This window comes from Alosa sapidissima, chromosome 22 (genome assembly GCF_018492685.1).
Source record: "Alosa sapidissima isolate fAloSap1 chromosome 22, fAloSap1.pri, whole genome shotgun sequence".
Classification (NCBI taxonomy): Eukaryota; Metazoa; Chordata; class Actinopteri; order Clupeiformes; family Clupeidae; genus Alosa; species Alosa sapidissima.
This window is the reverse complement of record NC_055978.1, coordinates 29452886-29478378: the sequence shown is the minus strand read 5'-3', so window position 1 is coordinate 29478378 and position 25493 is coordinate 29452886. Positions and strand designations below refer to the sequence as shown.

The following is a 25493-nucleotide window of genomic DNA, read 5'->3' as shown; positions in this document are numbered from 1 at the left end:
CAAACTGTTCCAGCCAATCACCGACGAGATGCTCGTTTACGAGAGTTTTATTTGCACAGGAGGGAGGGGGAGGGAGTAGCGAGATAGCTGTCTGTTTTGTTTGAACGTCAAGAGAAGTGACGTTACCCAACATCACTTAACTTAATTCTCAATACCAATTTCCAGGTTTTCCTGAATTTCCTGACAGCGCCTGCTTCAGAGGCCACTGTTCCCACCTAGTTTAGCCTATAATCAAATGCTTGACCTTTTTGGAAAGCTAAGACACTGTAGTTTCTTGGAAAACAATCAGAAGAACTGTGTGATGTACTGACACAGAGTTAAGAATATTGTTTTTTTCTTTCTGCCAGATAACAAGCATCTCTGAACTCACCACATTTCAGCCCTCTATGATTTTGATATGATGAACACAACTGAGACCTAGCACAAGGTCTTGTGAAGCTGTGTGCAAAAGTAGATCAATATAGAATGAAAATATGAGTACAGTACTTAGACCATTATTTGCCAAGGTATGCTCATGCATTTTGTTAAATGCCCTATGAAAACTCCCCATAGGACTTTTGGATATCCAAAATGCATACTGACAATCAAATGCTTACTATCTATGAACCCCTTTGTGTAGAAGCATAATCTTGGTCTCAAATGAAAGGTAACACTTTGAAGGTTCATGCCTGCATTTGAATTGTACTTCAGGAGTTCTGATATGGAATGACTACGCTAAATATGGAATAATTATACAAAAATATAAATTTTTGCAATTTATATTTCAATTAAATTGGTGTGTATAAGATGGACTATACATCTGCACAACTTATATTGGATAAAATAACATGATTATTCAATTTCTATGGATTCCTGTGAATATTTCAAGACCCAGTATGCTATAAGCACTAAAGGGGGGGGGGGGGGGCATTTTTGATTAAATTTAAGTGAGTTAGATTAATCTGACAATGTAAAGCACTACGCATATTTTACATGAAGAAGATTGTCATGTATTGATTCCCAAGAGTCCAAGCTTTCAAATGACGTATAATATGACTATGCTACATAACAATCTGATGTATAAAAATTATTTAGAATGTTGGGGGAGGGGGGTAACCGTCCGGGGGACACTGCAGATTAAGTACCTTTAAGCAACCCTTCTAACGTTTAATTGCGGGAAGGGGGGAATAACATATATTCTTGCAGGCATCCTTGTGTCTATGCCAAGGCTATGTAGGCCTATTGGTGTTGTGTGAATGAATATAACGAGGCTTTTATGCAATAGGCGATAATGCGTCTCAAATTGTAATGTGTTTAAATTGTAGCCTAATGCACTCTTGCACATTTAAAATTAAGGAGGAATGTGAAGAGGCTTCTATTAACTGTAAAGAATGCATCTGCAATTGAAACTGCAGCCTATGATGTAAATCCAATAACCTAAATGTCCGGTCTGTGGATGTCTTCTTTAGTTGTTGACAGCGCAGTATTTGAGAATTCAAATGATACATTTTAGTTTTTGGCCAAGCTGAAGAGTGGCGTCTGTTATTGTTTGAAAAAATATAGACTCATTCATGCATCCTGCATTCTGCTACTGGGGGGGGGGGGGGGGTCCACGTGAGCCCCACAGAAATATTATTTCATTTTATGAGTGAGCCGCCGCGCCCCCCAGTTTGATAACCACTGAGTTAGATCATCACTGACAATGTCCTGGAAATATAGGTCTTTTGATTTGGGATATTGAAGCTGTTATCATGGCTTATTTTTATATGAACAGTATTTTTAGTAATGATTTTCTATACATTTTTTACAGTGTACAGGAATGGGTGGAACAGATGCAGAAGGATTTGGTGTCTTTGATTGATGCTGAAAGTGGAGTTCAAAGTCTTATTAAGGTAAAGAGTCATCCATACATCAGGACTTTTTTCCCTTCTGTTAAGATCTAATATTGTACACATCAGTTATTTGGAATACATGTAAATGACCTTTAGAAAATAAGTATTTGCACAAGGGCTATATTGTAGAAGTAACTGAAGCAAATTCTTAAGTCATGTAGTGTTTGTTGAAGGAAAAATGTATTCTATTTGGTTGTTTGTTTGTTTCAACTATCTTTATGGCATGTAAATCACAGACTTTAAGTTTTTAGAACTTACACAGATGGGAGAAAGACCCAACATGAATATCGCAAAAACAAGCCAAAATGACCAATTTCCAAATCTATCTGAACCTCCAGCTATTTACTAAAGAAAAATGCTTTGACTGGCTGAAAATGTCATTGTGAATCATATGGGATTCAATGAAGCTTCAAAACATCATGCTTTTGATGGCCAATATTAATGCTTAGAGAAGAGTACAAAGCAAAATAACTTTGATCGATTTAACTTGATTTAGTTCCAGTTTGGCTATATAGACCCTTTCAACAATAAAAACAAAAACAATGCTTGAACATTCTATTTGGGCCCCAATCTACTTCCTCTGCATTAAGATAACATATGGAATGTTATACAACAATTGGGTTCTATGGAACTATTTATTTGTTTCTGATTGGCCGAGAGACGTTCCATGAGTTGGAATATCCCTGGACATTTCAACTCAGACTTTGCACGGCTAATAATAAATCACTCCGCGATACAATGCGAAGATTTGACACAATGTTCTCATCCCAGCTCTCCACTATTTCAAGCAATGGGTTACTCCTTAGCAAGCCATAACGAAACATTGCATTAAGCCACACAGTCAACTCAATGTAAGTAAGATAAACGAGGATGCATAATTAGCTAACCGCTGCTAACGTGCTAGCATCGTCACGTCAGGCTGTGCACAGTAGTGTAACATTTATTCACCATAAATTAATAAAGTTGAGTGGTTCTGCAATGTAGACTATGTTTCCGTTTTTTTGCAGTACCATGTCCCTTACATGACATGGCCCAGTGTCCTTGTAACATCCATTCAGCAAACCTAGATATGAATGTGATTTCAGCCCGACTTTCAACATTTCTTCCAAGAAGACATGTAAACCACAAAGACCCGTAACGAGGGATCTGGAATGTTGGTTACCTAGCAACCAAGACGCTGTCTATTGAAAAGGGAACTATTTTTTGATGTGTAAGAACGATGTCGAAATTAACATTTTTAAACAATAATGGGGTGTTTTCAGATTATTTAGTTTGTGGTAGAATTGTTGTATAAAAGCAATATAGCACTCGTGATCGTGGGATTGGTCATGGATATTCCCACGGCTGTTGTTGCCTGCGCCACTCGGCCTCCGGCCTCGTGGCTACGGCCGAACAACACCCGTGGGAATATCCATGACCAACCCCACTCTCACTCGTGCTATATTGCTTAATTAAAAAGGAAGTCTTGTGGGGCCAACTATGATGCTGATAATGGAACTCTCTTGAAAGGGTCCATACATCATACCATGTATCCATATGATATTTCAGCAGAATCTCTAATGTAGTTACAATGTTTATGCATTATACATTTTAATTGATGTCTATGGCTACTCTGCATGAATTAAATTACGTTTTTGTCCCTTTCATATTGCACAGATCTTTCAGAACTACAATAAACATTACATGGTGGAGCATAATAATGCCAAGCAGTTGGTTGCCAGCGCCGCTAGCAACATTGAGAAGCTCCTTCTCAATCGCTCCAGAGCTCTAAAGGTAAATCATCTATATATACGTACATAAGATGAGGACAGTCATACAATACTAATAGTGATAATTGATGAATTGCCATTGCGATTGATGAAATTGTTACAAGCATATGCATGCATGTAACAATTAAAGGTTGACTGTGTGTATATACATTGCTGGTTCTGTAAAAAACATAGTGGCCTAGATCAAACCTCAAACATTCTTGCCAATAACCTGAATTTCAGACCAGTGTTGACAACAAATTCTCACCAGAAGTAGCTATCAGCTCTCTGAAAGGTTGCGTATGACATCATTGAGTTTACTTAGCATACGCCATGTTGCCAGTTTTTTTTTTAAAGGATTATGGGTGAAGGCGGGTGGAGATGGAATATATAATTAGGATAACTGATTATTTACAGTATCATTACAATTAACCTATTGATTTCAGGGCCCTATCCTGACAGTCTAAAACGCATGTTCACTGGCGAAAAAGCTTATTTAAATTTAGTGGGGTGTCCAGTCCACACTGGGAGTGTTTTCGTTATCAAACATCGGGCGGATGGCGCAACAAGGCGTTCTTAGGTTTCTTAATCAGTCATGGGTGTGTTTTGGGCGTAACATCATTTAAACCAATGAGAATGATATCATTCCCTTTAACAGCGCGCAGTGCACTCATCTATTATTTGAACTCATTGCCAAAGTGAAACTGACTTCACCATGGTTTCAGTCAATGACAAAACAGTAAATACACAGTTAATTACTTCACTATTGACTGACAATGGGTTACCATCAAAAACGTAGCCTTGGAAAAAGCAACACTTACCCCAATAATGCTCGAATGACTGAATAAAAAATGTTTATCCTGCACAGGAGTTGCTTACAGTACATCTTGTGACAGTGCGTCTTCAGCTGTGTTTCATATTTGCCTCTCTGTCATTACCAATTTGCAAATGATGGTGAATAATTACTCATTGTAAGATGTATTTCGCAATATCTTTATTCTAATTATGTTTCCCATTGTAATCGTGTAATTCGTAATGTTTTGCATGGATGTGCGCCGGTGTGTTTGTGGATGAGAGAAGCATGGTGCGTTGTGCACCCGCCCATATCACTGTTGATAATGCGCTCTTAAAATAACATATAAACAACTCGCCATGAATTTTCAATGGGATTGAGATCCAGACTGTTTGCTGGCCATGTCATTGACTTGATATGTCTTTCCTGAAGAAAAGTTTTGATGTTCTTTGCTCTTTGGCAAGATACATTATCATCCTGGAAAATGGTTTCCATTGATGGTGGAAGAAAATGACTCAATCCTGCAAAACTGATCTGTCAACTACAACAAAGTTGGAATCTGAAGAATATCTATGTTAGTGAAGTCTATGCCTCAGAGAAATCAAGCTGTATACGTTTCAATCTTTTTTTTTAAAAACATGATAAAGATTGGATCAACAGAAGTTGACAAATGAACATGAAATGTTTGACCAGTAGCCTGATACAATTGTAATGTATAATACACTTACATTTAATTCAATGTAATTCAATGTGTCTCTGTAAATATGCTAAAATGTCTTCTATATTGAAGCATAATTTATTATTTTGTGGTAAGCCATGTGATTTGGTAGCCTATACGTTCTGTAAGAAAAATGAAATGTATTGTGTTTAGTGCAAACAATCAGTCCTTATTCCAGTAAAGAGCTGCAATGAAGCACATACACATACTTTGGTTCAGTCTGAACAAATCTGTTAAGCCATATTAGGATATGTCATAGGCTTACTCAATACGAGACCAGACCAGACCATGTCCATAGTGAAAATGTAGACATAACAATGATGTAACAATAGGGACCAATTTGGAAAATTATTGAAGTTCCTCCTTAAGGTGGATTAAGGAGGCTGTATTTTACCTAGCTTGTCTTACAGAATGCCACATTCTTGGCCTTGTAAATCACCACATTATTGTGTTTACACTACAGTGTTGTTGTCAACTTCTATTTCTGTCCATTTCTGTCCAGAACCCTATTTGGTGATTCACATGGGAATAGGGTTTATCAAGGAATCACTTACACTGTGCATGTAACAGGAATGCTGTTGGATTTGCCATCTTGCCCTCTTTTCTACTGCCTTACCAACAACACAATGCATGGTCCGATATGTCAAGAACTTGTTAGAGAAAAGGAAGATAGATGAATCATTCAGTGAACATTCTTAGACAGCTAAAAAGATCATGTCCATGTTTCCCAGTAGGCCTGGAGTGACCCTCTAATGACCGTATGTAGACAGACTATTTTTAACTTTCCCCTCCCAACTCCTCTTGCTCTCTCATCTCTTATTCTTATTTTTCTCCTGTTCTTTTTTTGCTCTCTTAGGAGTTTGCATGAGGATAGATATATGGATGATAAACAGAAGGGAGATGTGGGAAATATTTAACTTTGTTTTGGTACACACAGCTTTCTGGGGGAAATGACAGGCCCGCTGTTCACAGGCCCAGTGTTTTAGGAGAAATTTGAATGTTGGCCATTGACTGGTGAAGTGTAGCCTGAACCTACCCCCTACATGTCAAAGAGTTTGTTCTTAAAGGAAATCTTGGTCTATTTTTAAACCTGGGCCCTATATTTTCCCGTAGACTTTTCATATGCAGATAATATTATGGTCAATGCGCAAAGAACCCTTTGACTTCATCATTCAATGCATGATGCATTAATAAATATCTCTCTTTGGTTTCTGTGTACTATGTTAATTACATAATTTCACACATCAAGACGCATTCTTCCATACTTACACTTGGGGAAGATCACGCGGTAACGAAGTTACACTCCCACTACACTTTTGGTGCCACTCAGCAATTAATGAACCAAAATTTAAGAACAATATATCAGTTTGTATGTGCCTACATGTACTTAAATGGGAACACAAAATGTTCTGGTAAAATTAAATCTTTATATTGTTTTAAAGCCAGAAAGTGCTCGGTAATGGAGTTACAGAAAATTAACATCACTTTTTCACCATAAAAGTCAACATCATCAAACATGCGGTTCTCAAAATATAACATTAAAAAACTCGTTAATATGACCAAAGATTTTGTTACTGTGACATATTTCATAAGTCATGTTAACAGAGTTACAAATGTTCCTATTCTTAAAACAAGATTTAATTGTGTAAATTGTTCCCAAAAATATATGAAATTATCATGTATACATTAGTAATAGTATGTTTTTGTCATGAAAGAAGGTAAGTGTGCGCGGGGAGGGGGCTATGGTGTACCCGTCTGTGTGTGTGTGTGTGGGGGGGGGGGTTGCCTGTGTGTGTGTGTGAGTACTGTGTGAGTGTCACCATCCCCTACCGGCAACCCTTCACTCAACACCACCATCAACATTTCCTATCAAGGGTGGAGTGGCCATCGGGACGATCGGGAGTTTTCCCGGTGGGCCGGCCGATGAGTGATGAGAATCAGATCTACACTGTAATGTGTGGGAAGTCCAACCAATATTTATACCACTCGCTCACTGTCTATATGTCATTCATGGTTACCCTGCACACTCATCTCTCCCATGCTGATTTTTGTGTAGGCTAGCCTTCATTTTTTATCTTAATTCATTTTTGTCTTATTCAGGCGTTACAGAACTTTCATCACAAATAAAAAATGACAATTTAATTTGTTTGTTTGTACTTAAATTAACGTAAGCCTAACGGTGCCGTCAGAATTTTCCCGGTGGATTTTAGTGCCCCACTCCGCCCCTGTTTCCTATACTTAGCGTATACGTTCATACAAAATAAAAATAGCGAAATGCAGTGCTCTATAAGTATCCCCAATGCACCCACCACCAATGTGTTTAGTGAAGGAAGGGTTTATGTGTTACCAGAAGCTTTTATTGTGACATTTAGTTGAATTTTTCGTTTCTTAATGATGGGAGGTCAAAAGGGAAAGAGTGCACAGTAGTTGCAGGTGTTAAGATGCCAGAGTTTGATTGGAATAGGAGAAGAGAAAACCTTCTTTTGCTGCAGGCCATTTGCAGAGATGCAACTGATGGGTTGTTATGCTGCATTCCAGACAACTTCTAGTTGTAATCTCCAAATTTTGTTCCAGACAAACAAAAGAATTCAGACCTCCTACTGGGAAAAAGCCATAGTTCCTACTTCTAAACTTGTAGCAAGTCCAACTGAAGTCTGACCTCTAACTTCCAAGTTGTCTGAAAAGGAGCATACATCGTTGAATTTTTTCCTAGTTAGCATTCTGACATTATGTTGTGGCATGTGCGATTATCTTAATTTAGCAGATTTACATGTATAGAGATGGTTATTATTGAATTTAATTTGAAAAAAATATACAATATGTAAGAATCCTGTAGCTTATAAACCTGGGTGAACCTAGATGAATCTGTCAGCACATTTGAAATTGCTCTGTCTGGCAATTCTTCAATTCTCTTTGATTTCCAAAATCACCAAAAACTCAGGAACCAGTCACAACCACTTATCAGAGGAGGACGGTTGGCACTGCCAATGGCTTTGCTGATGGCGTCAGTGTTAAACGATTTGAACATATATTTTCTTTGAAACAGTTTAAATGATTGGATGTAAAACCTTCGTTTACAAGAAAGATATGTTTGCTGTACTTTGGAAATGATGTGGTAAGAGTTTAATGCATCAGTATAAATGTAATTTCTCCACTGGTTATCATTGGAAATCGGAGGTGAGCCAAGGATTTCCAGACCAACTCTCAACTGAGAATAGATCTGTTGTTAGATAGACTAATAATACATAGTCTTAAGAGAAAAAAGAATGATTACTGGTATGTGAACTCTATGTTCTGCACATGTAGAATGGTATTAGCCATAATGGTAGCATTGTTTAGTTTTTCCCTTTTTATTGTAGACTGCATTTTAATATTGTGGAGTAACAGTAAATAATTGGTTAACAAGCGTCAGCAGCTAAGTGGTAAAAGCCCTTTCCTTTTTGGTAGATTTCTCATGTCACTAGATATTCAAAATATCACTCTCTTTCATTCCAGAATCTGGCTACAGCAGCAGAGGAGTTACAGTTGAAGCACCAGTGGCAAGATGACTTTGAGGTATGGAACAGACTAGGGGTCTGGGTAGTTACCCATCTGTAAGGGCCCTATGTTGAAAAACTGCCAGAGTTCTCTGTGATGAATGTTATTTTGTTGAGCTTGGCTGCACCATGGAAGGCAGTGTGTTGCACAGGGATGCTCCATTATGCAGCATTCCTTCAGCAGAATGTCATCTCTGTTATATTGCCACTCTGCAGGTGACAGAAGTGGTGTCAACCAGTGAAGAGTACCCATGTCCTAAGGGTGACCATATGTCAGAGACAGAGTTAGTGTCTCACTTTCATCCACTCTGACATATTCCACAAACCATTATAGGAGACAACGATAGCATACAAAAGGAATGAACATCCAGTGTCGCCTTAGTGGCTGCTGTAGCAATGCACAATAAAAGATGATCATAAAATGACACTGTTATCCATTACCTGACAGGTCCTCTTTACTCCTAAGTGAAAACCTTGTGACCATTTTGACACAGAAAACAAGTTTACCTTGAACACTGTGAAACACACACACATTTTCAGGTATGTGTCTGAAATTATTAGTAATTTCCTGAATAACAACTGGATTCTCCTGCTCTTGTTTCTGTTTTAGGAGGGTGATGTGTCATATTACAACGCCAAAGACAGTGTAAGTCCCTTTCCTTTCTGTTTGTTGTAATTGGGTCATCAGATGTGTGCTCTCATCCAACCCTTCAACATTTATAGTGATGTGATTGAGACATAACAACTATAAAAAACTACTAAAAATTGCAGTTGTCCTCAATAAATTATGACCTCCAAATTTGCATTTCTATACATGTGCTTGTGTAATGTGTATCTAAATATTTGTGTTTTCCACAGAATGAAACGGATGATGAATTTCCAAATAATAGAGTGAAACCAGAATTTACAGATGACCCAGATTTTAAACGTGTGGTGTCCTTCAATGACACCGCTGTTCACATACCCACGGACATCTATGAGGGCTGTAAGTAAATAGTCTTAAATTATATAATAATTGTTTTTTAATGTAATATAATATAATATAATATAATATGATATACCATTATGAATACATGAGGACATGCTTTGTGTCTTGCTTTTTCTCTCCATGACACAAAAACCTTTAAACACATTATTATACTGTATTTGTGGGGGAAACCTATGACTTCTTTGCGATTCATTTGCACTGGAGGTAATCTGTGTGTGGATGGCTGAAGGCCGGCCGATGCTTGAAACTAAATGTAGTGGCAACTCTAGCCACAGGGTGTGGAGCTTGGAGTCTCACCTCAGACACCAGCTGCTTCACACCCTCTCACCACCCTCCGCTCCTCCCCTCCGCAGCAGCAGATCATATGCTGTGAATGATCATGGATGCCATCATGATTCCAGAGTACCATGGACAGTAATCAGCATTCTACTCCCCCAACCCCCCCCCCCCCCCCCCCCCCCACCCTGTTTGTTCTCACCTCGCTTTCAACTCTGTGTCTAAATATAAGGCATGTCAATATGTCATCTCATGTCATCAATACACATGTCACACTGACCAGAGGTGTAGATACCAAATCTGTGTGATTATGTTGAAGTCTGTGTGACTTTCCTTTGGTTTAAAATCCACGCCCGGTCGTGCCGTTTAGTTACAATACAACATATACGGTTGTAAAAAAAAAAAATCAGGCCTTACCTGACTCACCAAACTCCTGGTCCAGGCCATAGTCATCTCACGACTTGACCACTGTAACAGCCTCCTGACAGGTCTCCCAGCCTACACAGTGAACAGTCTTTAAGCAACCCAATAGGGCACATGTTACCCCGCTGCTCACCCAGCTACACTGGCTACCTTTAGCCACCCGCATCAAATTCAAATCACTCACGCTTGCCTACAAATTAGTCTCCTGTTCTGCTCCCACTTAATTGAATGCTCATACAGGCATATGTTATCTCCTGACAGTTGCGCTCCTCAGATGAACGATGTCTGGCTATGCCACCCGTACCCTCAGGGCAATCCAAACTTTTCTCATCTGTTTTGCACTACCAGTTCCTACCAGAGCAGGAGCATCCCTCTCTACCTTAATCCTACTGTAGCACTTGCCACCTGACTAGAACAGACACTTGACTGTACGGAAGTAGCACCTTATCATACTCTACCCTGATTGTGTCCCTTGTTTGGAGTCGCTTTGGGTTAAAAAGCATCAGCCAAATCGAATGTAATGTAATGTAATGTAATGTAATGTAGCCTAATGTAATGTATGTGCAAAGTCTAAGTGTGCAAGTGTGAGTTGGGGCTGTAATTTAAAAGTGCAAGGTGTGCTGTACACTGCATGTGACATACAGTAGAAATGCATCAACAGCACAACTCCAAAGGGAGAGGGCAAGCAGGGTAGTTGATGCCTTTAAACAGTCATCAAACATCACAGTATTTATAGGACAAGGGGAAGATTTCACATAAAAAGGAGTAATCAGGCATTTTTACTATATGGGCCCTGTTTTAGATGTTTTTTGGTAGAAACTTTCATTTAGTAGGGTCCAAAATGATGAAAATCGATGAAATGAAAATTAAGTTTTGTGCATTTGTCAGAGACAATGCACAATTCTACTTTTGCTATTTTAACAACAGAATAAAGTGCCAGATGCATGATTCACAGGGGCTGTACTTATAGTCTCTTAACTAATCATGGGTGTGTTTTTGGTGTAACATGAAATAAACCAATCAGAGTTTCATTCTCAGCTACAGTTGCACCTTGGCAGATTGTTATTGTATTGACAGTTTTGGCAAAAGAAGAATGCTTCTCTGGAGAGACAATGGATAATCTATGGCAATTCGATGGAGTGTACACAACAATAATCTTTCACATTGCCATCTTTTGATTTTATGCACTATTGCAGGATTGTGCACTGCTGTGCATACCTCTATGTGTAAAAACCAGAGTATACTGTATAGTGTACAGCTTCAAAACCTTCGAATTCCTGTCCCACTGGATCTGCCATTATGCATCGCACGCTGGGTCCCTTTCACTGTGTCACAATGGCAACGCTTCAGCTTGAACTTCATCTCGTGCAGGAGGAGGAGGTCATAGGGAGCCAAATCCAGAGAGAAGTCGTGATGAGGAGCGACAATACCGTTGAAAATGCTCAAGTGTTTCAGGTGCTGTTAGTGTGCACGTCATGGTAGAATAGTGTTTCTGGTGCTGTTAGTGTGCACGTCATGGTAGAATAGTGTTTCTGGTGCTGTTAGTGTGCACGTCATGGTAGAATAGTGTTTCTGGTGCTGTTAGTGTGCACGTCATGGTAGAATAGTGTTTCAGGTGGTTAGTGTGCACGTCATGGTAGAATAGTGTTTCAGGTGCTGTTAGTGTGCACGTCATGGTCGAACACCCAAGTAGTAATATGCCACGTGCTCTCTCTCCCCTGGAACCAGTGCGCTGCTGTATAAGGAGATGGCAGCCACATTTAAATCAAGTGTGCTTTTTGCTTTTTATAGCCACCATCTTTGAACATTCTGATTGCACATTACTGTGTTGATAATGCTCCCTAAAAATAACAGAGAATTGTGCCATTGACTTAGGACCAGGGTTTTTTGGTCAGTCACAATGCCTCAAAATAGCAATCTGCCAACAATATGCCTGGACACACCTCATCTAAGAACCAGCACTCCCATAGACACGCAGATGAGCACAAGCGTATTTGGTATTTAATCAACATGGCTGCTGGATGGGGAAATGTATCTGCAGTCTGAAACTAGAAAAGACACTACTGTGTCACACTCTGTGCCAGATGCAAGATAGGGCCTTCTGTTTAGCTCTTTCTGGCAAAGTTTGCAAATTACAAAACACATTGCGCACCAATGAAATTAGAGCCCTGTGTTTGTGTGCGTGTGTTGTCGTGTGTTTTCATGACTGGGTGGTGTCAGTGTATCTTTTGTCTATGACACTGTGAGCAAAGTAACAGAGGGGAGGGCATGAGGGAGAGAGAACAGCTGCTACAGTATTGAGTAATAGAGTGGCATAGTGACCGTCGTCTTCAGTCTTCTTGCACACTCACTCCACACCCTGCAGCCTTTTCTGCTCCAGTGAGCTCACAACTCTCCACGGCCCAACCAGATAGAAGGGAAGCAGGAATAGGAGGAGGTACCCAGCCCATCTAAGCACTCATTCATCCATCCGTGCAGCCACGCAGATTACTGGTAATGGTATGATGCCTTTTAGAAACACAAATAAAGTGTTCCATGAAGTGGAAACGGGGTGGGTGTTGGGAAGTGTCTATTCATTACAGCATGCTGCTGCTCACATGGCAATGCATCATGTCTCTCTGTTGATAGGATGGCGCTAATTAGGAATCTTTAGCTCTCCATCTTTGCACTGTGAAAATGACTTTCAGGCAAGCAAGGGAAGGAGGATGCGGGAGGGTCAGTGCTCACCCTGTCCGCGCCCTGTGACTCACTCGCCGCTCCGCATGGAGAGCAAAGAGAACGGCCAGGCTTAGGATCTCTGTCGTTTTCTGTTTTCGTCTGACTGTTTACAGAACACAGCTTCTCCATTACTCATGCATGCAGATGCGCACGCGCACACACACACACACACACAGACGCACACACACACAGATTTCCTCTGTCCCAAATGCCAGTTATCACTTCGTCACTGTCACCAAGGAGATTACATCAACTTGGCCTTAATTGCCTACAGGGCATAATAATACAATTATGGGATAGTGTATGGAGTAATGTCCTTGTAGTTTAATATGTAGGGGTCTATATATCTGCCTAGGGATATCTCACAACATTTCTGCCCCTGTTAATAAAATGTAATATTAGTCAGCAACGCAGCAGACAGTGGCACCCCTGCCTTCTCTCTCCTAATCATCACAGTGCTTACAGCCATTTGGGGGGGGGGGGGGGGCAAGTTTGTGTGCATGTGTCTGTAGCTCATTAAAAAAATTGATATGTTGGGTTTGAGCTGGGCTGTGTGTGTGTGTGTGTGTGTGTGGAGGGAGTGATAGGATGTGTGTGAGCTATTCTGTATATTGCTCAGAGGAAGCCTCAGAGGAATCTAAATAGACTAGGGATGGGGCTCCTTGAGTGTGTGACTGACTGTTGTATAGGAATCCAGCCTGATGCTTGTTTTTCTGAATACTGTGTGTCATCTGTCATCTTCATACACGGAGGGACTGAGATGCGTTTCATGGTTGTGTGTGTGTGTGTGTGTGTGTGTGTGTGAGTGTGTGAGTGAGTGTGAGTGAGTGTGTGTGTGTGTGTCTGGAGGGAGCGATATGAAATTGTGAAGAAGAGAACAGGCAGACCACATGTGTCGGGGATGGTGAATGCTCCGTGCCAGTGTGTTCTCTGTGGTGTCCACATTTGTATTTCTCCCTCAGCTCTGCTTGAGAGCTGGATGGTGAGTGAAGATAAATTGATCTTTTAAATTGGACCCTGTGTATAACTATGGCCAACTGAATTGAGTATTTGTATATTGGACAAGAGGGGATTAGCAGCTGACTGTCCACTTAAAGAGTACCAATCTATATACACAACTTGTTGCAAATTCATGTATATGCGCAATCCCAAGATTTTGTATACAGAGTTTCATCAGAGTTATCAAATGTAATGTATGCATGAAAGTACACACTTATCTGTGATCTCAACGTTCATCACCAGGGCCACAATTATCCTGTTTTTAAACACACCTTAAATTGGTGTCGGTAAAATCGGGAAGTGTGTGCTGATTCTGAACTTCTGTTGCTGTGTTGGGTATTGTAATCAACTGCATGTGAGTCATGTCTGTGTTCAAAGTTAACTTACAGTACTGTATGTGCTATAAGGTTAAACGTACTGACACTGTATTTTAGATTCTCCATTTTGCAGATTCTCCATTAAAATATGAATGAATCCTTTAGGCCATTGCGCTATATTTGTCAGTATCATGGCAGTCTCAAATAATATCAGCATGCCAATTGCCTTTTATGAAGTTGGTTGTTCTAGCTTGGTGTCTGTATATCAATATGAGTATAAAAGGTTGTTCTTATGTTTCTTAATCAGTCCTGGGTGTGTTTTGGGCATAACATTCTTTAAACCAATGAGAATGTCATCGGTCATTCCCTTTTAAGAGCCAGCAGTGCAACATCAAACAGCAAATCGGTATTTTGACAGTCAGCGGATCTGAAAGAATCTGCTTGCACGAATCTGCTTGCTTTACTAAAACCTGTGTGTGATTAGTAAAATATAGCCTCCTTGTATCTGCACTCGCCTATTATTTCAAATCGCAAACTGAACTGAAACTATCTTCATGGGGTCTCATAGGCAATGATAAAGCATTTCTACACATAGGTCCCTATCTTCATGGGGTCTCATAGGCAATGATAAAGCATTTCTACACATAGGTCCCTATCTTCATGGGGTCTCATAGGCAATGATAAAGCATTTCTACACATAGGTCCCTATCTTCATGGGGTCTCATAGGCAATGATAAAGCATTTCTACACATAGGTCGCGGATTTTTTAAAAACTTTTATTAAACCTTGCGCCCAGAGGTGTGGTAGTTAGCAACATAAGGTGTGGTCTGGCGTATGATCCAAAAATCGCTATCTTACACCCTCTAAAAATTATTACGCCACTGACTAAGAAAAACCTGGTCTATAGCGAAAGGCGCCGCTCATATACTGCAAAGCATAAGTGAAGATGCACTGTCACGAGATGTAAGCAGCAACTCCTCCGCAGGATAAATGTCCTTAGGATATTACAAGGCAAATACAGGGCAATTACAAAGGCAATTAATTTCTTTTCGTTCATCCTCCACCCACACAAATAGTTCTAATCTAGCCTTTTCATTTATCGTTGCCAAGCAACGTGACACCACTCAAGAGACATACGTTGCTTGAAAGTGAACTTGAAGAAAATTATCCAACATGGCGGAGCTAACTCTAAAAGAGCAATAGTTCTGTATGAACCAATAAGTTCAGGGTTTGTGCCCTGGTTTGTGTCAAAAAATGCACTAATTATGTGATAAGTTTCAGGTATGCATGCCTGGTTGGATTGCATAGTGTCTATTAATTGTATCATGTTATGAGGTTGAAGCAGCAGCTGTGTCCATCTGTGGTACGTTGCGAACTGCAATCTAATCTGGGAAGCCATGTTTGGGTATTAATGGATGACAAACATGTTCTCAGTATGCTGTCAATTTAAAGTTTTTATTGCATGCACACTGATTTTCTGAGGGTCTTACAGTAAATTTAGAAAAACGTAAAGGCAGAATGATATTGAGGATATTTTTAACGTCTGGAAATAGCTCAGTGTATGTGGACATTTAGTTACAATATGCAACATGTGCCATGTTCCCTTCATAGCTAAATGCTTTTCCTTTCCATCATTACATTTTCCTTGACATACAACAATGGTATCACAATACATTTAAATTGTGATAAAATGCTCTTATCTTTATGTCTCACAGCCACGATAATTCTTAATGAGCTCAACTGGACAGATGCATTGGTGGACACATTTAGAAAGAACAGAGAAGAGGATCCTACATTGCTTTGGCAGGCGTTTGGCAGTGCAACTGGTTTGGCCCGCTATTACCCAGGTGAATAATATTGTGAATCTTTTAAGTTTATTGTTGGAATACATAACATCTCTCCTTTTCTCTATCTCTCTCATATAACCATATTGACATCCTTGAAATGGACATGCAAAAAATTAGCATACCTGCAGTTATGCCATAGATCAATGAGTCATTTTTGTGGTTTTTATATTATTTAGCATCCAAAGCAACATCAGAATGACAACAATTTGTAATAAGCAATTTCTGTGATAAATTGATTAAACCTACTGTAGCACTACAAATCATCCTCAGGAAGAAGCCAAAAAACTGACATGGAAATTGGGTGTTTCAAGAGAGAAAGAGCAGGACATGACGAGGAAATGATTTGTACTTGTTTGCTCATGAGTGGGTGTAGTAAAGGAGTATATAATCAAACAACATTCTGATACCAATGCAGAGAAATGAAAATGACCACGACAATGGCGGCCCCCGTGAGGTCTCATTCCCAGGGATGGATTACTGCACGGGCCTACCGGGCCCAGGCCCAGGGGCCCAAGGGGTCAGGGGGCCCTGAAGCCCAAGCCTTTGCATGGAATCATTGCCTCAATATCAACAAATCAGGATGTACAGTAGGCTATGAATCTGATTGAATTCAGTATTGGCCATCCCCAAAATGCACCAGAATACAGGAAATCATATACAACAATAAGTGGGGGGCCCTTAATACATCAGGGCCCAGGGGCCCGAAAGATCATAATCCGCCCATGCTCATTCCAACAAATCCGGCCCACTACCTGTATGAGTTTGACACCCCTGGTCTAGAGGCTCTAAAATACTATCTCTCATCCAGACCTTTCACCCGCCATGGCTTATCACTAACATACCCTATGGACAGATACAGAGATTAAAGGGTATCTGTGACTCAGATCAGGACTTTAGGCATCAATCTATGGATATGCAGCAGTGCTTTCGACAGAGAGGGTATCAAACCCAAACTCTCGTTCAAGCTCATAATCGAGCACAAGCACTTGAGAGGAAGAGCCTGCTTAGGTCTAGACCCCCAAAAGTGCCAACTCAGAAACCCTATTTTGTCACCCGCTATAGCAAAGAGGCTGTCCAGATTAAACATATCATAAAGAAGAACTGGAACCTCATTGAATGTGACCCAGCCCTACGGGAAATATTCCCTGAACCCCCTGGGATTAGTTGTAGAAGGGCCCTACAGGAAGTATTCACTGAACCCCCTGGGATTAGTTGTAGAAGGGCCCTACGGGAAGTATTCACTGAACCCCCTGGGATTAGTTGTAGAAGGGCCCTACTATTAAAGACAAATTAGTGAGAAGTCACCTCCCTGCTCCAACACGTGAAACTTGGCTTCGCCAACCCAAGGGAAACTTCCCCTGTGGTAATTGCAATTATTGTGGGAATATGATTAAAACTGACAGATTTATAGATGTTGTCAATAATAAGACCTATTCTGTTAACAGTTTCATAAATTGCAACACTACTCTCATGGTCTATCAATTAGAATGTCCTTGTGGCTGTTTCTATGTAGGCCTTACGAAAAGGAAACTAAGAGACAGGGTAGCTGAACATAGGTATGCCATTCAAACTAAAAATATGAATTACCCAATGGCCAAACATTATGCAGAAGCTAATCATGGGAGGGTTTCAACATTAAGAGTAATTGGTATTGAATCTATTCGCCTTGATGCCAGGGGTGGGGACAAAATCAAACGCCCTAAACAGAGGGAGACATACTGGATCTACTCGCTGAGAGCTACAGTACTAGCCATCCAGGGCTCAATGAAGATTTTGATCTTTCACCTTTTTTGTAGTTTTTTGTAGTCTATTGTGGGTCTTCACAACAATTGGTCGACTCATCTATTTGATATGTTGTTGTGTGGAGTACATTTTAGAATAACCTGAACTATGACATTTGACAGAACGTGTTAGGACTTGCTGAGTTTTGACATGTAATTATCTACTGATTCTAGAATACATCCAGGTTTTAGAATTACTATTGCAATCTTTACCGTGTTTTGTGATTTATGGACGTTTTGATACATGTGTGGAGTAGACCTGCATCAAGGTTTTAGAACTACTGTTGACATCTTGATCATGAACTGTAATGTATAACCTATTCATATTTACTGTCTTTTAATGCATGTATGGCATGCGTTTAGAGTTTTTAGAATTGCTGTCGTGATCTTGACTATGAATTGTGATGGTGTGTTCATATTTGTTCAATTTTGATGTGGAGTTCTTTGCTTGTGAAGAATAATCATTTGGAATGATGTCATTGCTAGTTTCTCAACTGGATTTTCCCAACTGCCTTGTTGTCTTTGATTAATGACCTGCTTGACCAAAATGACTCCCCTAGTGGCTGAAGAAATGTATAGCAAGTGCCTCATTGGCACACCTGAAACCCATGCTATAATTATGCTCAGACTCTTTGTTCCCAACACCCTGATGAAGGCTAGTGAGCCGACACGTGTTGGTGTTTTTTAATGGTTTAGCCCCTAATAATAAATGGAATCTTTTTCCAAACTGCTTTATGGTACAAAATATTATCGCCGCTCAGTCCTGCACATTCTCTCCGCAAATCACACTTGTCAATTTGTTGCCATCTCCTACTCAATCCCCTACTCTTGCAACTTTTGTGTATGTAAATGAGTGTGTGCATGTATGCGTTTGCTTTTGTGTATATGTGTGCTTCTCTTTGTGTGTGTTTTGTAGGGGTGTGAATCTGTCATGTAAAAGATTATCCGATTCGTATGTAGATACATGGGCACGATTCGATACAAGAAAAGATACATGTTCGTAAAAAAAAAAAACGATTCAGTTCGATGCAATTCGATCACGAATCGATGCAATTCGATTCAGTTCAAAAATTTAAAGCATTCTGAAAGAATTTTTATCATTTGCTCAAGGTGCACATTCATCAGATTATACTATAGACTATAGTCAATGATCAGTCAGTTATGACACCTAAGTTAAGTGCAGCTTTAGTAGGGGTCAATGATGAATCGGCTGGATGTTGGACATATTGAAATGAAGATAACAATCTCTTTTTCATACAGACTGAAATATCACTGAGACATGCATAAATAATAGCAGATATAGACACACACCCACAGATACACCCCCTCCACACACACCCCATTATTATTATTATGCAAGATAGATTTCAACTTCCCTTTGCTGATATGCAGATTGTAGATCATTTCATTGTAGCTCACTTTGCACCTGTCAATATTCGAGTTATGATGTATTCCTAACATTTGAATGTTAGAACAGGGAGACTAAGATTATTATTTTTATTTTTTCTTTACCTGTAGCATCTCCTTGGATAGACAAAGAAAAAACACCAAACAAAATTGATCTATATGATGTCAGACGGAGACCATGGTGAGTATCCCAATTCAAACTTTTTTCAATCAAACGCACCCTCATTCTCAATAAGATGTACAGTGTGACAGCATGTCACCATTGACAAAAGTGTCTTGAAATTCTGCAGCATTATGTCTGTAATATACATCTGAGAGCTGAAGCTTAACAGAGGTGATTTGGAGCAGAGTTCTCTTCTGTGTGGTCAACTTTTATTTTTATTAAATAGTCTTCATACAGTCTTTGCCCGTTGCACTCTAAAAATGAATGCTTAGACCAAAGCCTCAAAACCTTAAACACATTTTCTGCTTTGCATGTTGTTTACAGTTCTGAAACACACTTGCGAAACACTACACACGGTTTCTTGGGAAAACACTTCTTTTCCAAATACAAAACACATCTGGTAATTGGTAATACCCACACACATATCTGAAAACACTTACAGAGAAAACTGAACACTAATCAATCTAAGACTTGCCATTGTTGCTAGAACTTTGCTGGAAGTTTGCCTCTGGCGGCCAACACTGCCTTTAACCCTTAATGTTGAGAAATGAACGTTCTAAAGAATATCTGGGTTCATTGAATTCAACATAGAATTTTAGAACCTTCAATTGTTGCGGAACTTAGAACGTTCAAAAACCTACACCTTTAAGGGTTAAGGGAATGGGAGATGGCATCTTGTTTTCCTTCTTATTGGTTATGGGTGTTACGCCCAACACACATGCTGGAGTGGTAGTTGTTGGTGCCTGCATCAAGGGCTTGTGTGTCGGCTGTGTTGTTGAACAGATCATAAATGTCCACAGCAAAGAAGAGGAATGAGAATTTGTGACATTGGTTGGTAGTTGGTATCGAAATATTTGTTGGTGTTTGTTGGTGTCTGCATCAAAGGCTTGCGGTTTGACTGGGTATGTTGCTGATCAGATAATAAACGGCCACAGCAATGAAGAGGATTGACTGAAGAATGTGTAGGTATTTGTGGGTGCCCATATCAAGGGCTTACAGTTGGTGTGGTTATGTTGCTGATCGGATCATAAACGATGGGAGCAAAAAAGAGGAATGACCAAAGACTTTGGTGGTACTTCTTGGTGTTCTCATTACGGGTTGGTGTTTTGTTTGTATAGTTTCTGATGGGATCATAAATGGCCACAGCAAGAAGGATGATTAACTGAAGAATTTGTTGGTATTTGTGGGTGTCCGCATCAAGGGATTGCAGTTTGTCTGGCTTGCTCATCAGATCATAAACGCCCACAGTAAGACAAATGACTGTTGAGCCTTTTGGAAGTCACAGATGAATGACGAAGGCAAAGGAAGTGCTTCTTTTATTGCACTCAGGGGTGTGGCAATTAACGACCTAAGGTGTGATCTGGCGCATTATCTAAAAATCGCTATCTTACACTATCTAAAAAGCATTACGCCACTGACCAAGAAAAACCTGGTGTATAGCGAAAGGCGGATATGAAGCACACCTGAAAATGCACTATCACGAGATGTAAGCAGCAACTCCTCTGCATGATAAATGTCCTTAGTTTTTTATTCAGTCATTCGAACATTATTGGGGTAAGTGTTGCTTTTTTTAGGCTTTTCATCTGACAATAGTTGACAATCGTTACTTACCTGGCAGGGGAGATCATGAAGGTGGTTCACCTTTGGCGAGGCTCTGCCATTACACTTCAGTGGTAGCTGACCCGAACGAATTCCCCAAATGTGGGAATCTCGACTGCATAATATGTGGTAGTGGGGGACTGTGTTCACTCTCCGATGATTTTGTTTAATTTTTAGTTTTTGGGGCAGCCGTGGCCCACTGGTTAGGGCTTCGGGCTTAGAACCCAAGGGTTGCCGGTTTGATCTCCGACTAGTAGGAAAAATATGGGCAGGGGAAGTGGTTGAGCACTGCTCTCACATGCCCACATCCACGGCTGAAGTGCCTTTGAGCAAGACACCTAACCCCGAGCGCCACTGTAACAAGGCAGCTCACTGCTCCGTGTTAGTGTGTGCTTCACCTCACTGTGTGTTCATTGTGTGCTCTGTGTGTTCACTAATTCACGGATGGGATAAATGCAGAGATCAAATTCCTTGTGTATTTACATTTACAATAGACCACACTTCCAGACAAAGTAACTGTACCATTCAGTAACTCCTGCCACATTGGTAATTAAATGACTGGACAGGCTTTTACCTGGCATGCCCTTTAAATAATTCATTAGCAGTGAGGTCACTTTTGAAGATTTTTTGGAGGACTTGGTGACCCCAAGATGATACCTTTTTCTGTAACTCTCCAACAGTGGAATTTTTTGCTTATCCTAGCATCCTCCATACTTTACATGTGGGCAGGATAACCATGAGTCTTTGTCCAAGCATGTTTGTCCCATTTTCAGTTGATTAGAACCATTCAGTCATTGTTTTAACTGTAAATATAGGCATTTCAACAAAGTTTTTATAGATATTCCCTGACTTATTGTGTTTCAGTAGTGACAAATTTCGGGAGAAGGAAAACATTCCAAAAACGCATAAAAAGACAATATAAAAATTAAAATGTCTAAGTATTAGAAATGTGCACCTTGTGAATTAAAAGTTTTGGGGGGGAAAAGACACTTTCTCCAAGATGTTTCAAATTCTGAATTTGCATGAATTCTGTAGAATAACCCTTTCTGTCAAACAGTTCATCCATTTGTCTGGTTGAAATTTTTCTTTTCTTTTAATTCAACTCTGGGAGCTACTCCAGTGTGTGGATTTTCTCTTTTGTTTTTACCTTTTAGAATCCTTTGTCTTGCACCTGGCCTAAACATACATGTAGGTGGGACCACTCTGACTCACTTCATCCTATGCATTATTGCCTCCATTTTATTTATGGCCTTGTGGAGGCAAACGGTTTTAGCTTTCTGATTAAATGCTTGATCAATTTTGTTATTGTAAGTCCATCGTGAGAATTTAGACATATCAGTGTAAAATTAAATAATACTAATAAAAAAACGTTTGCATTCCCAAAAGTATTAGCAGGGAGTCCCAAAAGTACATTTTATTAAAAAATGTGTGAACTCTGAATTCTGTGTCTTTGCATACACAGCTCAAGTTGTGAATATCCTACAAATAATTTAAAGTTCTCAAACTATGAGAATTTGCAAAAAAAAAGCAAAGTGCTGAAGTGGTCTAAAATGACCACCATTCTAACTTTCAGTCACCTGATGAGAACTTTGTGAACTCTTTGTATGAACATTTGAACGAGTGAATAAAAAATAGAAATAATTATCAGAAAGTCCCAGAAATATGACTTGAATAGAAGTTAGTTAGTTATTAACAATTAATTGATACATTTTTAAAATACTTTGAGCACTGATGCAGTCAGCATAGGCCTCTTACATTGTTTGCAGGTAGGCCTACATTTCATTCCGTTTTCGATGGCAAACGCAAAACAGCACCAAAACAACCACCGGTGGACAAAAAGAGTATTACATGTGTACTGTTAAGACTCGCCATAGAGAATGAATGGAGTAAATTACGGAAGTTATAGTTTGACGATGTTGTACTCCCGTGCGGGCCGGATGATATATACTACGGACATGTTTTGGGGGGCCACCCAAAATGAGGTGGTGGGCCGTATCCGGTTTGGGGACCACTGATTTAGACCTTAAAAGTAGGGCCCAGGTTGAAACATCTTAACGTTTAGTTACCTACTTTACCTTTACATTTATTTTTAAAACCTTGTGTCTCTTTCATGCTGTGTGATTGTAAGTGTATCTGTTGTATCTGTCACATATTGTAGGTACATACAGGGGGCTGCATCACCTAAGGACATGCTGATTTTGGTGGATGCGTAAGTAACGTGTTCATAATTCTCATCATTCAGAAGTCAGACATGAAATACAATTTAGAGTTGCCCTGCACACTTTTCTCATCACCTCATGATTTCCTCCTGAAACACCATCAATATATTCTGCCAACTTCTTCAGACAGCGTCATATCAAGCCGCTTATAATGGAGCATGCCTGTCAGTGAGGATTGAAAGGGCTATATTACAACATATCTGTAAAAATGTGTTGATGGGTAATTCTGTGTATTTCACACCATGTAAGAATTCACAGTTTGTTTTGCCTTGAAAGCTGCATTCTGACATGACACCTCAAAGGCTTCCTGAAATTACTGAAATTACTTTTTACTGACAGTTTCCAGGGACATTTTATGTACAGTATATCAAATGAATTGAATACAAAATTTCAAGCATTGGTTCTTTCTAGAATTGATGTTACCAATTGTTGCAGTGCCTGTGCAAACCGAAATCCAATATAGGAAAGAATTTCTACTATTGTTACACAATTACATGGCTCTCAGGACAGACCTAAAAAAGGCACTACCCGCACAAAATGAAAACAAGGATGTAAAGAAAGGATTCATCAGACTTAAGAGGCTTTCATTTTCCTCTCACGGATCTGACAAATATATTTAAGGTCACCACATTCAGAGAGTTGTTACTTTACAGAGACTCAACGGACATCAGAGTCTCCTGCAGGCATCACAGTTAGAACTCCAACACTAACAGGTGCCATGACCAGGTGCTGCAGGCAGTAGCTGACTGCATCTGCACTATAGTCCATCAGAGCAAACATCAGCTCCTAGCAAGGCAAACATCAGCTCCTAGCCAGGCATACATCAGCTCCTAGCAGGCATACATCAGCTCCTAGCAGGCATACATCAGCTCCTAGCAGGCATACATCAGCTCCTAGCAGGCATACATCAGCTCATCAGCTCCTAGCAGGCATACATCAGCTCATTAGCTCCTAGCAGGCATACATCAGCTCCTAGCAGGCATACATCAGCTCATCAGCTCCTAGCAGGCATACATCAGCTCATTAGCTCCTAGCAGGCATACATCAGCTTCTAGCAGGCATACATCAGCTCCTAGCAAGGCATACATCAGCTCCTAGCCTGGCAAACATCAGCTCCTAGCAGGCATACATCAGCTCCTAGCAAGGCATACATCAGCTCATCAGCTCCTAGCAGGCATACATCAGCTCATCAGCTCCTAGCAGGCATACATCAGCTCATCAGCTCCTAGCAGGCATACATCAGCTCCTAGCAGGCATACATCAGCTCATCAGCTCCTAGCAGGCATACATCAGCTCCTAGCAGGCATACATCAGCTCATTAGCTCCTAGCAGGCATACATCAGCTCATCAGCTCCTAGCAGGCATACATCAGCTCCTAGCAGGCATACATCAGCTCATTAGCTCCTAGCAGGCATACATCAGCTCATCAGCTCCTAGCAGGCATACATCAGCTCCTAGCAGGCATACATCAGCTCATTAGCTCCTAGCAGGCATACATCAGCTCATCAGCTCCTAGCAGGCATACATCAGCTCCTAGCAGGCATACATCAGCTCCTAGCAGGCATACATCAGCTCCTAGCCTGGCAAACATCAGCTCCTAGCAGGCATACATCAGCTCATTAGCTCCTAGCAGGCATACATCAGCTCATCAGCTCCTAGCAGGCATACATCAGCTCCTAGCAGGCATACATCAGCTCCTAGCAGGCATAGGCATACATTCACTTTGGCAGGATAGGGGGGAAAACGCAGGCGGCGGGCAGGGCCTCAACTGGGCTGCTAGCCTCCGCTTATGACTGGGCTGCTAGCCTCCGCTTATGACTGGGCTGCTAGCCTCCGCTTATGACTGGGCTGCTAGCCTCCGCTTATGACTGGGCTGCTAGCCTCCGCTTATGACTGGGCTGATGACTGGGCTGCTAGCCTCCGCTTATGACTGGGCTGATGACTGGGCTGCTAGCCTCCGCTTATGACTGGTAGCTGTAGATTGACCTAGGGAAGCAACAGAAGTTTCTTGAGCACATTGTGAGTACACACAGGCCAAAATTGGCCTTAGCATCTGACCGTTTAAAATGAGTGCTTTTGTTGCAACTCAC

The 25493-nt window shown here is 40.4% G+C and overlaps 1 protein-coding gene and 1 pseudogene across 4 annotated transcripts in view; both read left to right on the top strand.

Annotated features, from left to right (window-relative positions):
- Positions 1–25493, top strand: part of cacna2d1a (calcium channel, voltage-dependent, alpha 2/delta subunit 1a) — a 58377-nt gene that overhangs the window by 7580 nt on the left and 25304 nt on the right. For all 4 annotated transcript variants that reach the window (XM_042078829.1, XM_042078828.1, XM_042078827.1 and 1 more), the window contains exons 2-9: positions 1790–1871; positions 3528–3644; positions 8626–8685; positions 9277–9312; positions 9525–9651; positions 16103–16234; positions 19534–19603; positions 23343–23393. In XM_042078829.1, the coding sequence (XP_041934763.1) occupies positions 1790–1871; positions 3528–3644; positions 8626–8685; positions 9277–9312; positions 9525–9651; positions 16103–16234; positions 19534–19603; positions 23343–23393 (675 nt within the window). The remainder of the gene's footprint in view (positions 1–1789; positions 1872–3527; positions 3645–8625; positions 8686–9276; positions 9313–9524; positions 9652–16102; positions 16235–19533; positions 19604–23342; positions 23394–25493) is intronic.
- On the top strand, positions 21189–21342 carry LOC121697965 (annotated as a pseudogene).